The sequence below is a fragment of the Drosophila innubila genome, assembly GCF_004354385.1.
Source record: "Drosophila innubila isolate TH190305 chromosome 2L unlocalized genomic scaffold, UK_Dinn_1.0 4_B_2L, whole genome shotgun sequence".
In the NCBI taxonomy this organism is placed as follows: domain Eukaryota; kingdom Metazoa; phylum Arthropoda; class Insecta; order Diptera; family Drosophilidae; genus Drosophila; species Drosophila innubila.
In genome coordinates, this window is record NW_022995372.1 from 18247598 (window position 1) to 18266909 (window position 19312).

Here is a 19312-nt window from a genome sequence, read left to right on the forward strand (position 1 = left end):
GAATTTAAAACTAGAAAAAATAAAAAAGTTAAGCTAAGTCTAAATTAATACAAACCCTTTATTACATACATTTTTACTAATACTAAGCTGCAAATATTTTACGACTGATGAAAATATAAAATATAATGAATATAAGTTCGTTGCAGTATTTAAAAATATAGTTATGCAAATTAAATTAAATTGCTTAAATATAGCTTTAACATTATTATGACTATTATCATTAATCATGATACAATTTCTATTCGCTTTATGGAACAGGCACTCGACTACGATTGTGAGGTGCAGGGACAGCAGGACATTCCGCAGGCCATCCAGCTGCTGGGAGAGATGAACAGCAATGTGAAGCAGGTTACAGATCTCGTCGAGGGAATGCTGCAGCGTGTCAAGCGTGGTGAACTGAGCACAGAGTATGGCCTGAGTTTTCTGGAGGTCAAGTATCACATGCTGTTGGACTACTTGATCAACTTGACATATGTGGTGCTGCGTAAATGCTCGGGAGAGACCATTGAGGGTGATCCTTCGATTGAGCGCTTAATTGAGATACGCACTGTGCTGGAGAAAATACGTCCCATAGACTATAAGTTGCGCTATCAGATTGACAAGTTGGTGAAGACGGCCACCACAGGTGTGTCGAGCAGCACAGATCCCATACTCTACAAGCCCAATCCGGAGGATATGTTGAGCGCAGCAGGCGCCGGCGACGAGGAGGACGATGACGATCAGGCAGGCAGCGACAGTGATGAGGAGGAAGATGAAGATGACGAGGCTGGCGCTGCGAAAAAGCCGCGCAAAGCATCCACAGCTGGCAAATCCGGAGTCTATGTGCCGCCGCGCATTAAACCCGTATACTACGACGGCGATGAACGTGACGCGGACAAGGAAAAGAAGGCTTTGGATCGTGCCAAAAAGCGTGCTATCACGTAAGTTGAATATTCCTTTGAAAAATTCCACTTTAAACCCACTAATTATTATATTCATGTGTCTTTTAGTTCATCTATGCTACAAGATCTGAAGGAGGAGTATTTGGATGCGCCCACTGAGCTGTCATCGGGCTCACGGGCTCAGCAGCTGCTCTCGAAGACGCAGAAGGAAAAGCAGGAGTATGAGGAGGACTACTTGATGCGTCTGCCTGTAACCAAAGCGGAGAAGCATCGTCAGCGCAAGCTCACCACATTGGGTAAGTACTCTTATCTAGAATTCAAGAGAGTTGAAACCTTTAATCTAATCTGAAATTCTTGACAGGCACTCTTGGTGATGAAATTCTTGGCGAGATTAGCCGCGAGTCGGCACTGCGTGGCGATGGCGTTAGCAAAAAACGAAAATTGGCCAAGACACGTGGCAAGGGAAAGAAACGTGGCGGCAAGAAGCGAAAGTTCCATTAATAATGTCAATCAAATTAGTTTATTAATCAGTTATATTAATTGTTTCGGTTACAGTTTTCCATTGCTTTAAATATTTTCAATTATTATTGTGCTTAAAAGTTATTAACGATTTACTTTCTGATTGTGTTTTCAATAGATTAATTATATTTTGTAATTATTAATGAGTTAGTTAAGTTTCTTTTGATTTGTAACTGAAAATTTAATAAAACCTCTTACAACTATATTATGTTTTATACATATTTTATTTGTTTTACCAAATATATTGTTAAAACTTTACAGAAAACATTTTTATTTACTGCTTACACAAAACTAAGCTGGCAAAAAGAACATGCCAGAAATATGCGTAGAATAGTAACATTTAAAATATTAATAATAATAATAAAAATATGTCATGTACTATGCGCATTGTAAACTGCATTACTTTAGGCCTCAAAATTAAGCACTAATTATAATAATTTTCTTTCGACGTATGACTAAAACAAAAACTTAAATAAGAAATTGCAAAATTCAAACGCAAAAAGAAAAGTTAACTCCAAACTCAAAATTATACGTATTATGGAAAGAAAAGTCTAGTATATTAATAAAAAAAAAATTCAAATTAAACTACAACTTAAGGCACAGCAAAAAGTAAAATATTTCGTTGTTTTTAGGAGTCTAATCAAAAATAAGAATACATTCTGGCTGCTTATGATATGCTTTAAGAGACTTGCCATATTTCTCGGTTGCAATAGCAAAATTTCAAACTCAAATGCAGTTCCAAATCACAATGCAAAAATTAAGAAACCAAAAACCAAAATTATTGATAATATATAAATCAACAGAAAATATTACAAATTCAGTAACAGAAAGCAGTTGCCTTAACAAAAAATACAAGAGACCGGTTATACATACAGTAAGAAAAAAGTGAACTTCAAACCTTAAAAGATGAGAAATTAAACTAAACGAACGAAATTTTACAATAAGTTACTAAGTTGACATTGAAGGATCAAGATATGATATATAGCATATGATAAACGTAAGCCCCACCCAAAAAAAAATTATTAAATATGAAAACAAAAAGCAAATACAGGAGACAAACACATTTTGATGGGAAAATGAAAGAGTAGTGGAAAACCTTGAATAGGAGGAAAGCAATACTTGTTTACAAAATGTATAAATGAGAATCTAGCATTAAGGTATAAATACTTAAATAAAAAACTTTTAAGCAACAAATTTTTCAAACCTTATAAATATAAATTTTAAATGAATGAAATATTTACCACATAAATATTATTTTATTTATTTTGTTAAAATTTATTTATGTTGTTAAATGAAAAAACTTACGAATACGGAAGCAAAACATGTAAATCTTTTCTCAAGCCAAAATTTGAGGCATGGTATGAACTTAAATAATTTTAATAGCCGAATTTCTAGCACAAATTTTAAACACTAAAAAAAGATAATTATTTTTTGAAATATTTATATATGTATTTGTTTTATTTTTCAAACATATTCTGTTCAACTTTTGAGTTCTCTGTATTCAAATGCAAATTATTTGTTTTTGTGTAAAATGTGAATGAGGAAAAAATAACAAACAAGAAACATGAAACAGACATACAGACAACCGACAACGGACAACAGACAAAGCAACAAATGTTGAATATATTGCAAAATGTAAAACACAAAGTAAACAAAACAAAGTGAAACAACCAAACAAAAGTCGCCTTAGCCAAGCACCACAAACAAATCGAAACGAAACAAAACGAAAAGAAAATATAAAGAAAAATTGAATAAACCAAACAAAACATAAACGTAAATCTAAAAAAGAACACAAATAATTTAACTTGAATATTCATTATTTGTTGTAACTTAAGCAATCACATGCAAACACTTACATCAACACACATGCAGAATAATAGTGCAAAAAGTTCAAAAAGCAAACCTAAAAATATAACTTAATTTTTATAGCCAGAAAAAATGAAAAGCAAACTAAACGTAAATGAAAAGGGGAGTAAGAGGAGTAGAAGGGATCTTTGGATCGTTTAGTTTAAGAAACTTTAATAAATTGAATACCAAAAATATAAATAAAATCAATTGGTTACTTAGTGATAAAAGGAAAATGTTTTAACAGCAAATTCGAGCTTAAATTTATTTCAAAAACAATGCTAAAAGGTATAATATTACAAAAATATAAAACCAAAATTAATTTCAAATAAGTTCTCTAAACTGGAATTGTTTAAACAAAGATGTAAAAGATGAAGATAAAAGACGTTGTATAGAATAGCAGGTTTAATGTTTAATGTGTGGAAATGGTTGGCAAACAATGTAAAATTTATATAATTATAATTAATTTACCAATAACCAATAAAAAATAATACGACTAAGCTACAAATAACATAAATTAACTAACAAAAAAAATCGACAAATGATAAAAATAAATTTTAAATCTTACGAAACTAAAACTAAATTAAATTTGTCTCTTTTTTTTTTAGAATTTAAAGCAATTTGCAAACTATAAGTTTGGTTTAAATGCTCACACAGAACACCTTTCAGGTTCAAATTATTCAAAGAAGAATCTTTATTTAAGTAGTGTTATTTATTTATTAAAGAATACGCATACAGTTAGGTATTTACAAAAACAAATCGCACAAATGGGAAGCCCCTTCAGGGCCAGCCTCTATTAAACGCTCGACCTGAGAGTCTGGGGATCTACTCCAAAGCCTTACCCAAGGAAGGCAAATTGCGCTCGGCCTTCTGCTTCTGCTTCTCCTTGAGGAGGGCGTAGCACTCGGGCACCTTGTTGTAAAAGTCGCAGAGCTTCGACTCGGCATTGAAGGCCAGAAACTTGCCGCAATTGTAGAGTCGTGGATGTCCATTGACGCAGACGAAGTACTTCTTGCAGGTCTGGGGATGGCGATAGTAGCGCAGCTCGCCCTCGGGACTGACATCGACCTCGGGAGATATGCCATCGACCAGCTCGGGTGCGGGGCAGTTGAAGCCCAAATATGCCTCGGCATTGCAGCTGCCGACTAGATCGGGCCAGTCACATTGATAGGTCTCCTCGTTGAAGGCCAATCCCTCGGGGCATTTGGTCAAACTGGCGACGCCATGGGCGCAGTTACGGTAGACGCCGCACTTGGTCTCATCGCCATTCGGATAGAAGCCAAACTGTCGTGGACACTCATCAGTGCCATTAGCCGGTTGCAGACGGCTGCGCTCCTTGCAGCTGGAGTAGGGCGCATAGGTGCATTCACCTGTCGCCTTGGTGCGCTGATGGAAGAGCAGGCCTACCATACAGTAAGCACTCAGTTATTGCAAACAAGAGTATAAATTCAAATAAAATACCATCTGGGCAGAGCTTAAGAACGGGCACATCATCCTGGCATTCTGTGTAGGCGTCGCACTGATCCCCAGCTGCAAAGCGTCCATTTGGCGTCGGACACTCGGGAGAGGCAAGAGCTGTAAGCAAAGTCAAAAGAGCGGAGAAATTAATAATCATTAAATTGGTCTTTTCATTTACTGCACTTGCTAATAAAAACGAAAGACTTAGAACACAAACTTATTGAAATTTTCGACATTTTATTGTGTGTGGGAAAAGTTATACAATAGATTGGCACATCAATTGATTGGCACCCTTTAACTAAAGACTAGAAAACTCGAGCAGCTCTTTGCCTGTGTTTTGCATATCCAAAACCTTTCCAGTTCTTCTTCTGTTTCTTCTTCTTCTTCTATCAATCAGCTTCGCTTAGTTCTGCTTGCGACGAAGGGCAGCGGCATTGGCACGGGCCGCCTTGATCTCGGCTCCCTTGGCCTTGATGTCACTACTGCAGTTGGGCACATTTTCAATGTCGTCGCACTGCTTCAGCTCCTGGTTGAAAGCCTGATCCTCGCCGCAGCCAATACGACGTGGGCGACCCTCAATACAGATGAAGTACACTTGGCAGTCGCTATCCGATGCATGGAATGTATAATCCTCCTCCTGCACGCCCAGCAGATCTGACTTAGGAGCTGGTGCTGGACAACGGAAGCCCAAGAATGCCTCAGCATCGCAATCCTCGACCTGATCGGGCCAGTCGCATTTGTAGGTGGCCGGGTTCCAGGCCAATCCCACGGGACAATCAAACACAAATCCACGTCCCGCCGCACAGTTCATGAACTGACCACAATGACTGGCATCCCCCATGCGATAGTATCCAAACTGATGAGGGCAATTTTCCGAGGGCTGGGCAGCCTGTAGACGAGCAGTCGCTTGGTTGCATTCCACATCAATGGGGTATCCACATGGATAGCCAGTGGACTTCTCATTGTACAGCAGACCATCCGGGCAGAGCTTCTCCTCGGCCACGCCATTCTTGCACTCGATGTAGGCATCACACGATCCGGAAACAGGTGCAGTGCCATTCGCTTCACGGCAGGCGCCGGCGCCAGCTGCTTGGGCTGCAATAGAGGGCGGATAGGTTGGGGTTAATAAGGTCAGGATTGGGTATAGGTCGCGCTTACCTCTAATGATTTATGATGGAATCTGATGCTCGCGGTATTCATTGCCATAAAACTCTTAACAAATGATCAAACTTTCAACTAATAATTAAATATAATTGAGCATCATGTTGCCAATTAATTGAATTATTAAATTAAACTTAAAATTCGTATGGGAATGTGAAAATAATGAGAAATTTTAAAACTGCTTTTTTTCGAAATTATCCTAAATTTATGGTAAAAAAAAAAAAAAAAAAAAAAATATGCTAAAATTGTATTAAAGTTGATTAATCAAGAACAAAATAAAATTTGTCTTCTGTCAAACAACTTTTAATGAAAGTAACAATAACAATATAAAATTGATGAAAAAGAATATCCCACAAAAAAAACCTCTAAACGAGGTAAAAGTCTAGTGACGAAAGCAATTTCTAGACCCAAAATTTCTGATATCCAATTTTGTGACGAACAAAATTCAGTTTAATCTAAAAATTTTAAATAAAAATATAAATTAATATAAAAAAACGAAAATTGGCAATTTTGGCGGGATTTAGCGTTTTCCCGCTAAACTAGCGGGAAATTGAAAAAGTCGTAGAACAAACATTTCTAGATTTTTGAAAAGGAATCAATCCCCATCATTACATTTAAGCTTCTTTAGCGCTTTGATGCAAACAGACAAACAGACAAACAAACTGACTTTTCATTTCATTTTGAGAAGTCCACTAAAATTTTCAAATTTATTTATCTTTTGAACCAGTTATCGGATTTGGGTGATTGAGGTATCAATCGACGCGTATTTTTAAGTAGAATTTTTAAAAAATAAAAAATTTTACCAAAAAGCCCCAACGGCCCCATAAGCTGCAATTATCAAAATTTTTCCCCTCCCACTTACACCCTCACTTACATCTCATGACCCAGGTTGGTAAGAAAAAGTTTTAGTACGCTATTTTGTAAGTTAGAACTAAACCTGTCGATCGGTATATAGCTCGATCTGATCGGACAGTCGTAGCAAATTTTCCAACTTAGCTGTATATATAGTTAGTCGCCTTTCGCACCCTTCGTGCTGCTTTCGTCACTAACGCGAACTGCCGTCCGCAGTGATAAAATTTCTCAATATATATTACATAATATAAAATATAGATATTATTACATAAAAACTCTTCTGAGATTTTTAAAGCAGTTTCCATTGTAAGAATGTACATTCGCTGGGAATTGTTTCTTTACATATATGTAAAATAAAATATTATTTTATAGAGCATATTAGTAAACGTATGTATAAAACAAATTATCACTTGCCCAGTATCCATTGTTGAATTTACAATACATGCTCGTTTATAATTATGTCGAGATGCACGTACTTATGCTCAACATCTTTGTCAGTAGATTTTATCTACTTAAGAGCACCTCTTGTGATGTCAGAAATTTTAATGAGTTTATGGGTATTACGTGTGTGAGTACACACCCCGTTTGTTGAACTCGTGTGGGCGCTTTCATTGTGTGTTGGAATTTTAAACATGATTTATTTACAGACGCAAAAAAAGACTACACAGCTAACTTTAGCTAATTGTTAAACATTTTATGAAGCTCACCAGTCAGGAAAGCCCCCAAATATGTTACTTACATATATGTATATTGAGAAAATAATATAAATTAAATTAGATTTAAGTAAACGGGTTTTATAATAGATAATTCATAAATATTTTCTTTTGCTTGCGAATTTTATTACTGAAATTGTGAAAGCAAAAATGCTATTCAACTGTTTTAGGGATTTCATCTTCGGCTAAATTTTCCCACACATTGCAGTTCACATTCACTTGAATCTGCGCATAACAATTCAAGTGTTTCCAACTCCATTTTAGTGCACTATAAATGGACATCATCATTGTATTAAATGAGGTATACAAAAAAAGAAATAAATGACTGCAAAAGCTCTCAAAGGTCACATCAACCGGCTGGACACGCATAGAGATTGAGACTAAGATTGAGGCAGATGTCCAGCTTTGGAGACGAAGAAGGCCTTTTATCAAAAACATATCAATAAATTAAAAGGCAACAACGGCAGCCGCAAGTGTTATATAATATTGATTTTGGTGTATTAATTTATGTGTGAATTAATTTTGAAAGAGCTAAGCTTCGACCTTGAAATATGAAGACACTCACTCGATTCATGCTCTTTTAAATGGTACATATGTATTGTGTATATGAAATAAAACTGCAGATTTGACACATTTGACAAGATTACACGATTGCAATTAGTTGCAATTATGCAATTGATTTTTGTATTTTATGTGTGAATTATTTTGCTTTATCGTGCAATTTCCTGGTATTGTGGTATGTATGTGAAACTGCAGTATTTATGTTGAAATATTTGCTCTAATTTGACGCTGCATTTCATATCAACTGTGTTATATTCGGGGGCAATTTGGGAGACGGAGCAATATGAATGTGTTTGTGTCGCGGTCTCTTGCGCAGGGAACAGGGGCGCAGTCAGCTTGAAATTTTAATTGTGTCGCCTTTAATTGATGTAATTACTATTGTGTTTTGCTCGAAAGATCGTGGGATCAGAATCTAGTTAAACGTTTACACAAGATTGGTTGCGGTAGGTCTACTATTGCAATCAATTCTTAAAGCATATACATGTTGCTATAGAATTGGTGAGATACTTTTTTGCTATTAAATCTTATGGTTTTAAAAGATTTATTCTGAAGACTTAAGAAAAGGAATATTTAATGAAGTATAAAATAGATTAATCTTGACTGAGATCTAGCAATTAATTATTGTTTTTACAGACTAAAAATATTTTGGTTTATCGAATTTAAAATATTTTAAATATAATTATATTGGCAATTTTTTAAAGATTTTTTAGTTATTCAAAATATAATCATCATATTAAATCGATTTATTAAATAGTATTAAATACAAATATTGAATACATAAGAAAGAATTTAAATAAAAATGATATGAATTATAAAATTTAATTTTAGTACCTTTGAATTTATTTCATAATAAATACTAGTGTTTATTTAAAGTTCTTTAAAGTAAAGTATATGATGTTCTTATTTGTCACTGATTTATATAACTAATTTTTTTTTTTAAATATTTATTTATGTTAATAAAAGTGGAAAACCATTTATTTACAATTTATGTACTTTATAAAATAAATCTGGCGTGATGTTGATTTCTAGCAACTTATACCAGATTGTATGTGAGTGGGAATTTTGAAAACAAGTATGACGCATTTTCTATATGCTACAGAATGCGCCTCGACTGTGCCCAGCACCACTTTCAATATTCCGAAATATGCCTAAGTTTGTTACTTAAGTCTTTCGTTTCGGTATGATATTTTGCGTTTTATATATATTTTGTGTGTTTAGATTTTACTAACCCATTGAGCCAAACATGGCTAGACACAACAAAGCACTGATCACTATTTTGGCCATGTTGTATGTGTGTGAGTGTGTGTATGTGTGTGTTTGAGGATATTTATCCTTCAAATGTAGTCCTTTTGACACTGTGTTACGTTCAGAGGCGGGCAGCGAACGCGATGTGCAAGCAACGAGCTGACGATTTCGACTGTTTTGCGATAGATACGAAACACAGATCTTAACTGGTAAAATGGCAAGCGACGACGTCAACCACAACTGATGTTGGAGCGGGTGATGGTGCTGAAACGGAGGCTGAGGCTGAGGCTGACGTTGCGACGATGATCTTCTTCTACATTTGTTACGTGTGCGCGACGACGGCGACAACTTTTGTCGACTTGAACACTGGGCGATGTTGCAATAAAAAGCAAACATGTTAATAAATAACCAAATCGCATAACAACAACAAAAGGCAGCAGCAACAGCAGCAAGTGAACTGGTGAGCTGATGGACGAGTCAACCGGCAGCTTCTAGTAAAAGACTGAGACGATTGTGGAAGATTGAAGATGAGTCAATTTTTGAGCAAAATGACAGTAAAACAACAAGTTTTTTTGTGTTGGGCTAGCAACTGTCTAAGTATTAATCAAAAATGTGTATTTGTAGTTAATTTATGTTAAACAAATTCTAAAACGAAATCCAAAATCCGTCGAATTAGCATTTTTGGCACTTTTATTTTCATTCCAAAAAACCAGAAAATCAACCAAAGCAAGACAAGTCTTAAAGTCAAGGACGGGGACAAGCTGCGCCCATGTGGAGGCCTAAGGCTGTGCCAAGTCCGGGGCTACACCATTGTCTCCGACTCGCTCCGGTCTTGTCGATCTGGTCTTGAGTTCGGCTCTCAACGTAAGCAGTTTTGGGGATTTTCATCAATTTCAGACAACTTGTCGGCATATAACATACATAATTCACAGAAATTATACTTAAAATGTACATCATCTTGTCCAATAAGATGCAAGACAGACGAGATAAATTTGGAGTTTGCCAACTAACACTTAAATATTTTTATATATAAATAAGATTCTATTCTATGACGTCATGCTTTTTTTTTTGCTGTTGATTAAGAAAGGTTGAAATAATTTATCCATAAAATTTGAATTTATAGGAGCATAATTGTTTATAGAAATGAACAAACATGCAATCACAAAGAATAAAAAAATTAAAATAAAATAAAACTCAATACTTAAGAATCTAAACAATAACTGCTTTCTAACAATATCACACAAAATTATATTAGTCTCATTTATGTTTAAGTAAAATTTTTTATTAAATTTTGCAATGCTATTTCCAATTAATAAGTTTTTGTACAATATACGAGTATATTAGCAATATTAAATATACGTATTATAATATTTTGATCATTTGATCTTATTAATTGAAGCTAGAAAATCTAGCCGCAAATGTAATAAACAAGGTTGAAATTATAGTAGATACCATTAAGTGATAATTTAAACTTATTCTTAACTTATTTATATAATTATGAAATTATAAAAAAAAAACATTCAAATTAAGGTCATCACCTGTCTGTTTTGTACAGATTCAAGGTTCCAGGATGAGGGCTAAATCGACTTCTCCTTCGGCATGATGAAGAAGAAGATTTGGTACTGCTTCATAGGTGTGGAGGTTTAACTACAGGAGCAGTTCATTTATTCAGCTGCCAACAGCGTCACGTCGGAGTCCGACTCCGACTCCGAGAGGAGATCTTCTACAACGATACTGCGAAGACCTCTGGCAAGGTCGCTTTCTTCGGACACATAGCCGTCCAAAATGTCGTCCTCTAACGCAACTGTTTCTGCTGCCGATTGGTTCGCCTCGGCCACTTCCAGGGCCGTCTCTGCTTCAACTTGTCTGCCCCTCGTGTCAGACTTGTAAATCCTGATGGCTACTTTTTTGAAGCCATAGCACACTAGGCCGTCCGACTTTAGGATCATTCCAGCAGATTCTGTATCGAGGGTGAGGATTATCTGTCTTGATAATCCAACGGCATCCTCGACTTTCGCCACCTTCCAATTGGCGGTAGGAAGGTGCGGATTACACACCTGCAATAGTCGGAGAATTCTGTCGGGCTCCGCAGGTTTCTCAGAGACCCACACTCTAGCTCGCGGCTTGCTGGGAACCCTATTCCAATCAACGGCTTCCAGCATGGCTCCTGGGTACACCTCGCCGAGGGAGGCGACCGCCTTTTTGTATAAGATTGCTGAGCGGACATCCTGACATGCGATGGCTTTCACACTGCCTTGATGCCACCCCGCATCCTCACATATCGGCGGCAGTCCCCCAAATGACCCAAACACATTTAGAAATCTATCTTGCAGCTCATTCTCCACTATTCTCCAGCGATCTCGAGGAACCTGACCGTTCGTAGAGCCCCGATCAAGGACTCCAATGAGGATCCTGTTCCTCGTGACGTCGGCGAACGAGCGGGACGCCGTTTGCATCCTCATCCGCTTGGTTTGCGGTACCTGTTCCTGAAAAGGGCGTTGTCTCTTACCAGCTATGGCTGGCTGGAAGTTCGGGAGCACTGACTTGGCCCACTTCACCAGTTCCTCTCTCTCAGAAGTATTCTCAGTGTAGGAATGAGCCTTGGATAAAACGAAGGCTGCACGTCGTTTGTCCTGATACGTAAACTTTTTGATCGGCTTCCACGTAGAAGCGCTTGTTACAATGTCTTTGTCTTTAAGGACACCGGTTGCCTCGGGTGTGCCAGCCTCAAGATTGCTCTGCATAGCCGCACCTCTAAAGACCGATGTGCTCTTGGGCATCTCCATATTAGCTAGAGCCGGCTGTTTCTACAGAATCATAGAGTGCTAGAAAATATATAATGAATATTCATGGGATCATACATCGCAAATTTAAAAAAGAAAACTTTAGTACACTAACAAATCTAAGGAGCTATCACTGAGCATTCCATTGCTCTTTAAACACGACCTTATTAATTTCAAATCTTTTGGCAATAACCATTTTTATTGGAATTAAAAAAAAAAAAAATGTAGCATTGAAATTTCAAATGTTTAAGAAACTAAGTATTTCACAATTTGCTATTTAAAAAAAATTATTTTTCAACCGTTAAAATAAAAATAAAATTATTTTTTACATTGATTATATTCTTGATGTCATTCAAACAATTATTATTATTATTATTAAGCGTAAGCTTTTTTAATATTTCATCGTAGTATTCCAGAAGTGTCATGTTTCCTTGCCGAAGGTTAAACAGTCCCCGTACCTCGAGTCTAGTCTTCCTATGATGGCTTTGAAATTTAAATTTGTTTGATAAAAGGCGAGATAAATGCTGGGTGAACCTTTTATTTTGTTTATAATAATACCAAGAGCTTGGTAATGCCTGCTACATCCGTCATAGCATTGAGAGGTCTCCTAAGCAGTATGAGCTGCTTCTCTCCATGATACGCAGCTCTTATGATTGCCATCAAAATCTGGTAGAGAATGTACGAAAATCTGTATGCTAAAATCAATCTTTGCTATTTCGTAAACTTTTATTTGATGTAAATCTACCTTCATGTTATCAATTATTTCTTGAATCTTTCTGTCAAAATTAGCTTTCTGAATCTTGAGTGCAGAAGATATAGAATCGTCTAGAAGAGACTTAAATTCTTCGGAAGTTGAGACCATTTTGATGCCTTTGCCTGATTGACTGGGTTCAGTTTTGCTGTAGTTTTTGTCCAAAAATATGTAATATATTCCCTAAATCTATGCCAGTTTCGTAACTTAAATATTTAAAAACACAAGTTTTATTTAATAGGAAACTACAAATCATTAAAACTTTATTAAAAATGATTTCTTATACTTTCAGCTGCGTGTCGTCTGAGAAATTCTCAATTTTCTACTTTTTGCTAATTGCTTTTGTTAAAGTTCGCTTTATATATTTGTTATCTCTTTATTTATTTTACTTGTGTGCCGATTTAGGTTTCGTTGCTGCAGTTGTTTTCGACAATTTCTTTCTGAAATTAATTTTATTTATTTTGCCGCCCAATTTTGGCTGCTGTTGTTAAATTTTATTACCACAATTTGCAAAATGTATATTTTATTGCATCCGTCGGTGCTGACGGGCTTGTTGCATAATATTTTTTTAATAATATTTTTACTTTTTCATAAGAGAATATTTTATTTCACAGCAATTAAAGTGCAGTTTTTGTTTTGGAAATTCCGAAATTCCGCTCAACTTCGCGACGTCTGTCTTGGTTTATAAACTGAAATCCACTAAAGTCCAAGTACAATAATTCTTTAAAGACAAGCCAGCCCTACACTTGAGAATGCTGAGCATGCGCTTTCTGCTGAGTGTCCGATGTCAACACGCTGAAGTGGATTTGTTTGTTTACGAAAATAATACCTTTTCTGTATTGGATTTTTTGTTTATTTGTTGAAGTCGCCCAATGAAAATTTTGTATTCTCACATCCTCTTAAACTGCTGAACAAGTAAATTTGACACACATGGACACAGCTTAAAAATACAAAAATGTTTTATCCTAAGATTGTTTTGTTGTTCAACTTTCAGGAAAGCTATCCAAAACTATTAATAAACTTGCAAGAAATCGAATTGTGCAGTGCAGATAGACCTTTTATTTAATGATAGAGCGATGCCATTAGTATCTGAAATTACTTTATTACTATTAATATTTTAATTTAAACTAAATAAATACACAAGAGTTATAATTCATTGGAAATTTTTGTCTTTATTTTTACAATTCTTATGCATACATATATTTCGCATCCTTTTATTTCAGCCAATAGTCCTTGCTCAGCAATTCTCGCGCAGTAAATTATAAAGTACAAAGGAAATATCAAATGCTGCGCATACGTTTTTACGATGCCAAAGAAACTAAACATTAATAATACGTTATAATTTTAATTATAACTATGATAATAAAAAGTCATAATATTAGGTAAACTTAAAATTGGCAGGCTAGCATAAGAAGACTCATTCAATAGGACATGACTTCGACTAACTGCAGTTTTGAAAACTATTTAAAAACGTTTTGTTTAAGTAAATCAGTAAATAATTTGTTTAAATACTCATTAATATATACATACATATACAAATAGCTTAATACATTTGTTATACACAATACATATGTAAATGTATGTTAATTATTTACATACAAAAATAATGCTTTTTCTTATTAGATTTGGCCCAAACAAAATGTCGCTAAGCCAACACAACAAATGGTGTCTGAGAATCGTTTATAAATATTTAAACTGAAACAAACGAAATTATCTTATGTTATTTTTCATATTATTTTATTTTCATTTTCTAAGGCACTTCAATACTTTATCAATTAGATTTTTTTTATTTTCGTTTTTTCGTAACACTTATTTGGATGTAATTTTAGATAATTTTAGTTCTCAACAGTTAATTAGATTTTAATGATATTGTTTAGTTACCAAGTGTATCGTTAGTCTGACTAATTGAAATTGGATTTGAAAATAAGTTGTTTAGCGAATTGAAAAGTTGTAGTTGTAGGCTTATAGATAGACAAATACAATAAATACAAAACACCAATCGCTGTATGTTGTTCCCAAGACATTCTATAATCAGAATTCCATTTAAACCCTATATTTAACAACATATACGTACTAAGCTGGACAGCTCTGCATTAATAGTCTTCTAGCTAAATATTACAACACTTCCAACAAATTCTAGCTCGAAAAAAGCGCCATATAAATTTTCAATATGGTCTCTTTCTCTTTAACTTAAGGCCCGACACGCCTCTTTTATAGCATGTGTTTGTCTGTCTAGATTTCTCGGTATGTTTTAAACATTTATATGTGCACAAGTTTGACTTTATGTTAAACACTAAAAAAAAGCATATACAAAACTAGTTTAATGCATATAATTTAATTTTAGTTTTCTGCTGTCTCGGTCTTCTTTTTATCGGTTATATTTTCCATTTGTGTTTTCTCTTTACTTAGTGCTTAAGTTTTAAAACTAATTTTCAAACTCAGCATCAACTTCGCCTTTACTAGTACAAATATCACGGTTTGCATTTATGCATTACGATTTAAATCGTAATTCTCAATTAAATGTTTAATTTTAGGCATTAGCTTGAACTTCAATTTCAAGATTTGTATAGTTGTAATTGCTATTTAATTGTTTTTTTTTTTTTATTAATATTTTAATTCTATATATGTATGTATTTTTTATAGTGACAATTTTTTCAGCATTCTAATTATGTAATTTTTTCAAGTCTAACATTTAATCCTTTACTTTATAGCGGCTTTAGCTTTAGTTTTAAATTAATGCTGTCTATTAATAACATTATCATTAGTTTCAAGTAGTTCTAACTACTTTAAACTTATTTGTTACCCAAATTAGGCGCTTCCAATCTATGTTTCATCTATAGAAAATCTAGGCAAGTGCAGGATCAAAATGGTTAGACTTTTTTGTGTCTGGCTTTAGGAATCTCTCTATTATTTACCATTCAATGGCTCGTGGTATACAAAAGTTGGTATGTTTTTGGGTCAAATGTTGGTAGAAATGTTTTGAGTATTCCACATGAGTGTTTGAATTTGTTGCGAGCTAATTAGATGATATAAGTTAAATGGCTTTAACTAACACTCGATAGTAAATGACTATAACTAAATCATAATTGATTAATGACTGCTTATGATTACAAAAACAATGCAACTAATCGTCAATTCTAATTGGATTCATATTGATAATACCAGCATGGGACTCAATAAATATTCATAGCTGCTGCCTGAAACTGAATCTGAATGTGTTTCTGGTCTGTATGGCAGCTCCTGTTTAACTATCTAAATGTAATTCAGCATTAGAATAGAAAAAATACCAACAACTAACTACGTTTAACGTACTTAAGCCGTGCTCCTAAGGCTTCGCTTATGCATAGAGTAGAAAAAACACCCGCTCCGAACTGTCTGTTCTATACCTAAGTAATGCTCCTAATTCTAATAACTAACTAATGCTAATTAACTGTAAGACACCACACACATCCAGTGCGCAGCCAATGCCATAAGGAAGGATCTAGCATAATATTGGTAATGGTAATTATGGTAATTCGTTATTCATAATTGTTAATTCGTATCAGTATGTGGGCATTGGACATCCGATTTAGGGTTTGATCAAATTCTACAGCATTGCAAATAGTATTAGTGTGGCTGGTTGTTGTCGTAGTCTTTTCACAAATGTCGATGCTCAACTGTGCGGCACAATTAGTTACTATATTGCACAGCCCTTTCGCATGCCGTACATGATCTTCAATTCCGGATAAATGATTTTACGTATCAGCTGATTCGTTTTGCCCGCCAGCATCGCTCGCCGATTATCCTTTTTCAGCACTTTGATGCCCGGCTTGTGTACCAGAAACGCATTGTCCAGTATGTGGAACTCATAGTCCAGCACACACAGCGAGTAACCCTGCAATGGAGATAATCAGTTTAATGATAATCCTGTTTAACTAAATATCGTTTCACTTACCTGCGTCATCTTGTCGCTCTTGCCCTCCCAGCTGAGCCGCTCATCGTAATGGGGATCCGCATGGGTGCCAATATAGATGGGCTCCCAGTGCACATAGTACCCGGTGCGTTTGCCTATGTGAAACACACTCAGCTCGTCCGTTTCATTGGCCGCCATCCACTCCTTGGACTTGGGCACACCGTGACAACTGGCGCATACTCTTTTATGGAAGGGTATGGCTTTGCCATTCCTCAGAAACTCCTGCAGCTCCGTTTTATCGTGCGGCACCGGCATCGACTCGTCCACCTCAAAAATGCTGAGTGGAAAGACTCTGCAGAATAGCGAGATAATATTTAAATGAATTATTTGAAAATATTTGATTTTTCTATTTGATACTGATATTAACAATTTGATAAACAATCTTAATGTGTCTAAGAACATTTGGGATCTCTGAATACTGCATAAATATTTGAGTGTCAAATCCTATCAAATCTTCGATACTTACATTTAAAAATTAATCTTAATTTCTTGATAGAATCTTAACAAAAATAAAGATTAGACAAAGTTAACTTCTTTCTTGATTATAGGCAAAGTCATCTTATTCCTAACCAAATCATATATTAAATTTCAATTAGATAGAAATTTCGACCAGAATCGAGGAACTCACCTGGGAGCCTTACGACGCAAATACTGCTCGTTGCGAGCAATCATCTCGAGAAATTTCTTAACCAGTCCGGGATTTGGATAGAGTTCAATGTCCGAGGCGAGTATAAAGTGAGTGAGCGCCGAATCGCGGGCAATGTTGCGACCCACATTGACTGGATACAGCAGTTTCTTCTGCGCCTTATACAGGTGTCCGGAGCTGACATTAAAGTATGGCGCTGGCAACGAGCAATTGTATCCGGTCTTGAGAGCATCCTGTGCCTTGGGCACTGTTTTGGGTATGTGCTTGGTGCCAAAGTAGACGTGGAATGTGGCAAAGGCGCGCACCAGCTGATTGCCAGGCACACAATCTCGCAGATACTTGATGGAGTCCAGTGTCGGCTGGAAATCCGTACCAGGCGCATGCATTGCTATGCTAATGGGCGCATTCCAGCTAGAAATTAAAGAAACAAGTCAGTTTAGTTGGAGTTAATTTCAGCCAGGAATTCAAGCCGTAACCAAAAACGTTAAACAGAATTTACAAATTAAAGCAAAGATATGTCACTTTATAGTAAATGTTGCGCGATAAATTTTACACAAATTTTAAGAAACTTTATCGCTTTTAAATATTATGTTAAATTTCACAGACTATTACATGGTAAATCATTACAAAATTAAATTCAAATGTATATATTTTAATATGTCTATGGTAATTTATTGCATATAAATATTATGTTCAATTTCACAACGTTTGCATGTTTCTAAAACAACTTAAATTTTCGTTTACCATTAAATAGTGCTAGTCTAACACTATTTAAAAATAAAAATAAGACAAATTTGTGATTAAGTTTCAGTTATTTTAAGAACTTAAAAGATATTCGCTTCGGCTTGATTCTCTGATTTAAAAAGCAATGTCACTTACCGTTCTAGCAGTGGCACCAGATTATCCAGAAAGGTGTAGTCCGCATGCGTTGTATAGGTAATGGACTCGTGACACTTGAGCTCGCCATGATCAGCCCGCACATAGTTCTGCAGGACCCAAAAGTCGCCGCGTTGCAGCGTCTGTTGGTTATAGTCGTGTTCATTGCAGTTGAGAAGAGACCGAACCCGTTCGTCCAGCTCCTTCTCATCACCGGTGACTATATAGCCATCCGACTGTGTGTTGTTCAATTCCGTGGCAACGCTGCTGCTGCCGGCAACACCAATATTGCCCACAACCTGGCCAGGATCTGGCAAATTGGCCGAGAGGCCGCCGCTATCGCTGACCACTGGGGATAGAGGCGCCGCAGCTGCAGCAGGCTCCGAGTTAGCGTTTCCTGTGCCAGCTGCGATCAGTTTCTCCTCCGGAAAAGACGCCTCCGGCTATGGAGAATGAATGAAGCAAATGCAATAACTTTAAATGTTAAGAAAAACAGTACTGGTAGTTGTAAATAATATTTTTTAATCAGCTACGGTTGATTAAAAAAAAGTATTTATATTTTTGGCATTACTTGATATAGTTAGTTAAGTACCTCAACAAACAATAAATCTATTCAAAATTTGTTTAAATTATGTGTACTTTAACTATGTGATATAATAAATTTAAAACAAATTTCAATCATTATTTCTGTGGAAGGATTCCACTTATATTTACGTTTTTGGGCGTGGGCTGTTGTTGTTGTGGTAGCAATGAGGATGCTTGTAAGGCGGATGCTGCCGGCGGTTGTTGGTCTTGCAGCATGAATCCGCCGCCGCTGGTGAAATTGTTGCCGCCGCCAATCATCACATGACTGCCAATATATAGAAGCACTGCCACGTTGATGAGAATGCTGCAGCGCAGCAGCCAGTTACGGCGTGTGAACATTTTCTGACCCAGCGGCTCGAAGCGCATGTTGAAGCTGCAATTGAAGAATGTTTAAGTTTATTAAATAAAATTTCATTTCAAATAAATAAAATACCGCGACAAGCAGCCCTACAGCGCCATCTATGCTCTGAACTGCGTACTACAA

At 35.8% G+C, this 19312-nt stretch overlaps 4 protein-coding genes across 8 annotated transcripts in view; 1 reads left to right on the forward strand and 3 right to left on the reverse strand.

Annotated features, from left to right (window-relative positions):
* Positions 1 to 249: 249 nt before the first annotated feature.
* On the forward strand, positions 250 to 1603 carry LOC117780325 (neuroguidin). The gene is made up of 3 exons (XM_034616796.1): positions 250 to 920; positions 990 to 1177; positions 1243 to 1603. The coding sequence occupies exons 1-3, from the start codon at positions 250 to 252 to the stop codon at positions 1380 to 1382; spliced, it is 999 nt and encodes a 332-aa protein (XP_034472687.1). The 3' UTR covers positions 1383 to 1603.
* A 2321-nt stretch (positions 1604 to 3924) lies between these two features.
* On the reverse strand, positions 3925 to 9415 carry LOC117781370 (protein obstructor-E). 2 transcript variants are annotated; one of them, XM_034618117.1, is made up of 3 exons: positions 9220 to 9415; positions 4707 to 4820; positions 3925 to 4648 (listed from the first exon to the last, which is right to left on the reverse strand). In XM_034618117.1, the coding sequence occupies exons 1-3, from the start codon at positions 9272 to 9274 to the stop codon at positions 4071 to 4073; spliced, it is 747 nt and encodes a 248-aa protein (XP_034474008.1). In that variant the 5' UTR covers positions 9275 to 9415; the 3' UTR covers positions 3925 to 4070. The 2 variants fall into 2 exon arrangements, with proteins under 2 accessions (XP_034474008.1, XP_034474009.1); XM_034618118.1 differs by lacking the exons at positions 3925 to 4648; positions 4707 to 4820 and adding an exon at positions 4921 to 5798 and having other exon boundaries at positions 9220 to 9407.
* Positions 9416 to 10605: 1190 nt separating this feature from the next.
* LOC117781341 lies at positions 10606 to 13343 on the reverse strand. Its single transcript, XM_034618085.1, has 2 exons — positions 13271 to 13343; positions 10606 to 12060 (listed from the first exon to the last, which is right to left on the reverse strand). Exon 2 carries the CDS (start codon positions 12019 to 12021, stop codon positions 10900 to 10902), a length of 1122 nt encoding a protein of 373 aa, XP_034473976.1. The 5' UTR covers positions 12022 to 12060; positions 13271 to 13343; the 3' UTR covers positions 10606 to 10899.
* Positions 13344 to 13921: 578 nt separating this feature from the next.
* The window catches only part of LOC117794467 (beta-1,4-glucuronyltransferase 1-like), a 57840-nt gene continuing 52449 nt past the window's right edge, over positions 13922 to 19312 (reverse strand). For 3 of the 4 annotated variants that reach the window (XM_034635073.1, XM_034635072.1, XM_034635070.1), the window contains 5 exons: positions 18952 to 19201; positions 18247 to 18686; positions 17350 to 17778; positions 16704 to 17013; positions 13922 to 16643 (listed from right to left, as the gene is read on the reverse strand). In XM_034635073.1, coding sequence (XP_034490964.1) covers positions 16446 to 16643; positions 16704 to 17013; positions 17350 to 17778; positions 18247 to 18686; positions 18952 to 19194 — 1620 coding nt within the window. In that variant the 5' untranslated portion in view covers positions 19195 to 19201 and the 3' untranslated portion in view covers positions 13922 to 16445. The remainder of the gene's footprint in view (positions 16644 to 16703; positions 17014 to 17349; positions 17779 to 18246; positions 18687 to 18951; positions 19202 to 19312) is intronic. The other variant, XM_034635071.1, reaches the window with a different exon arrangement.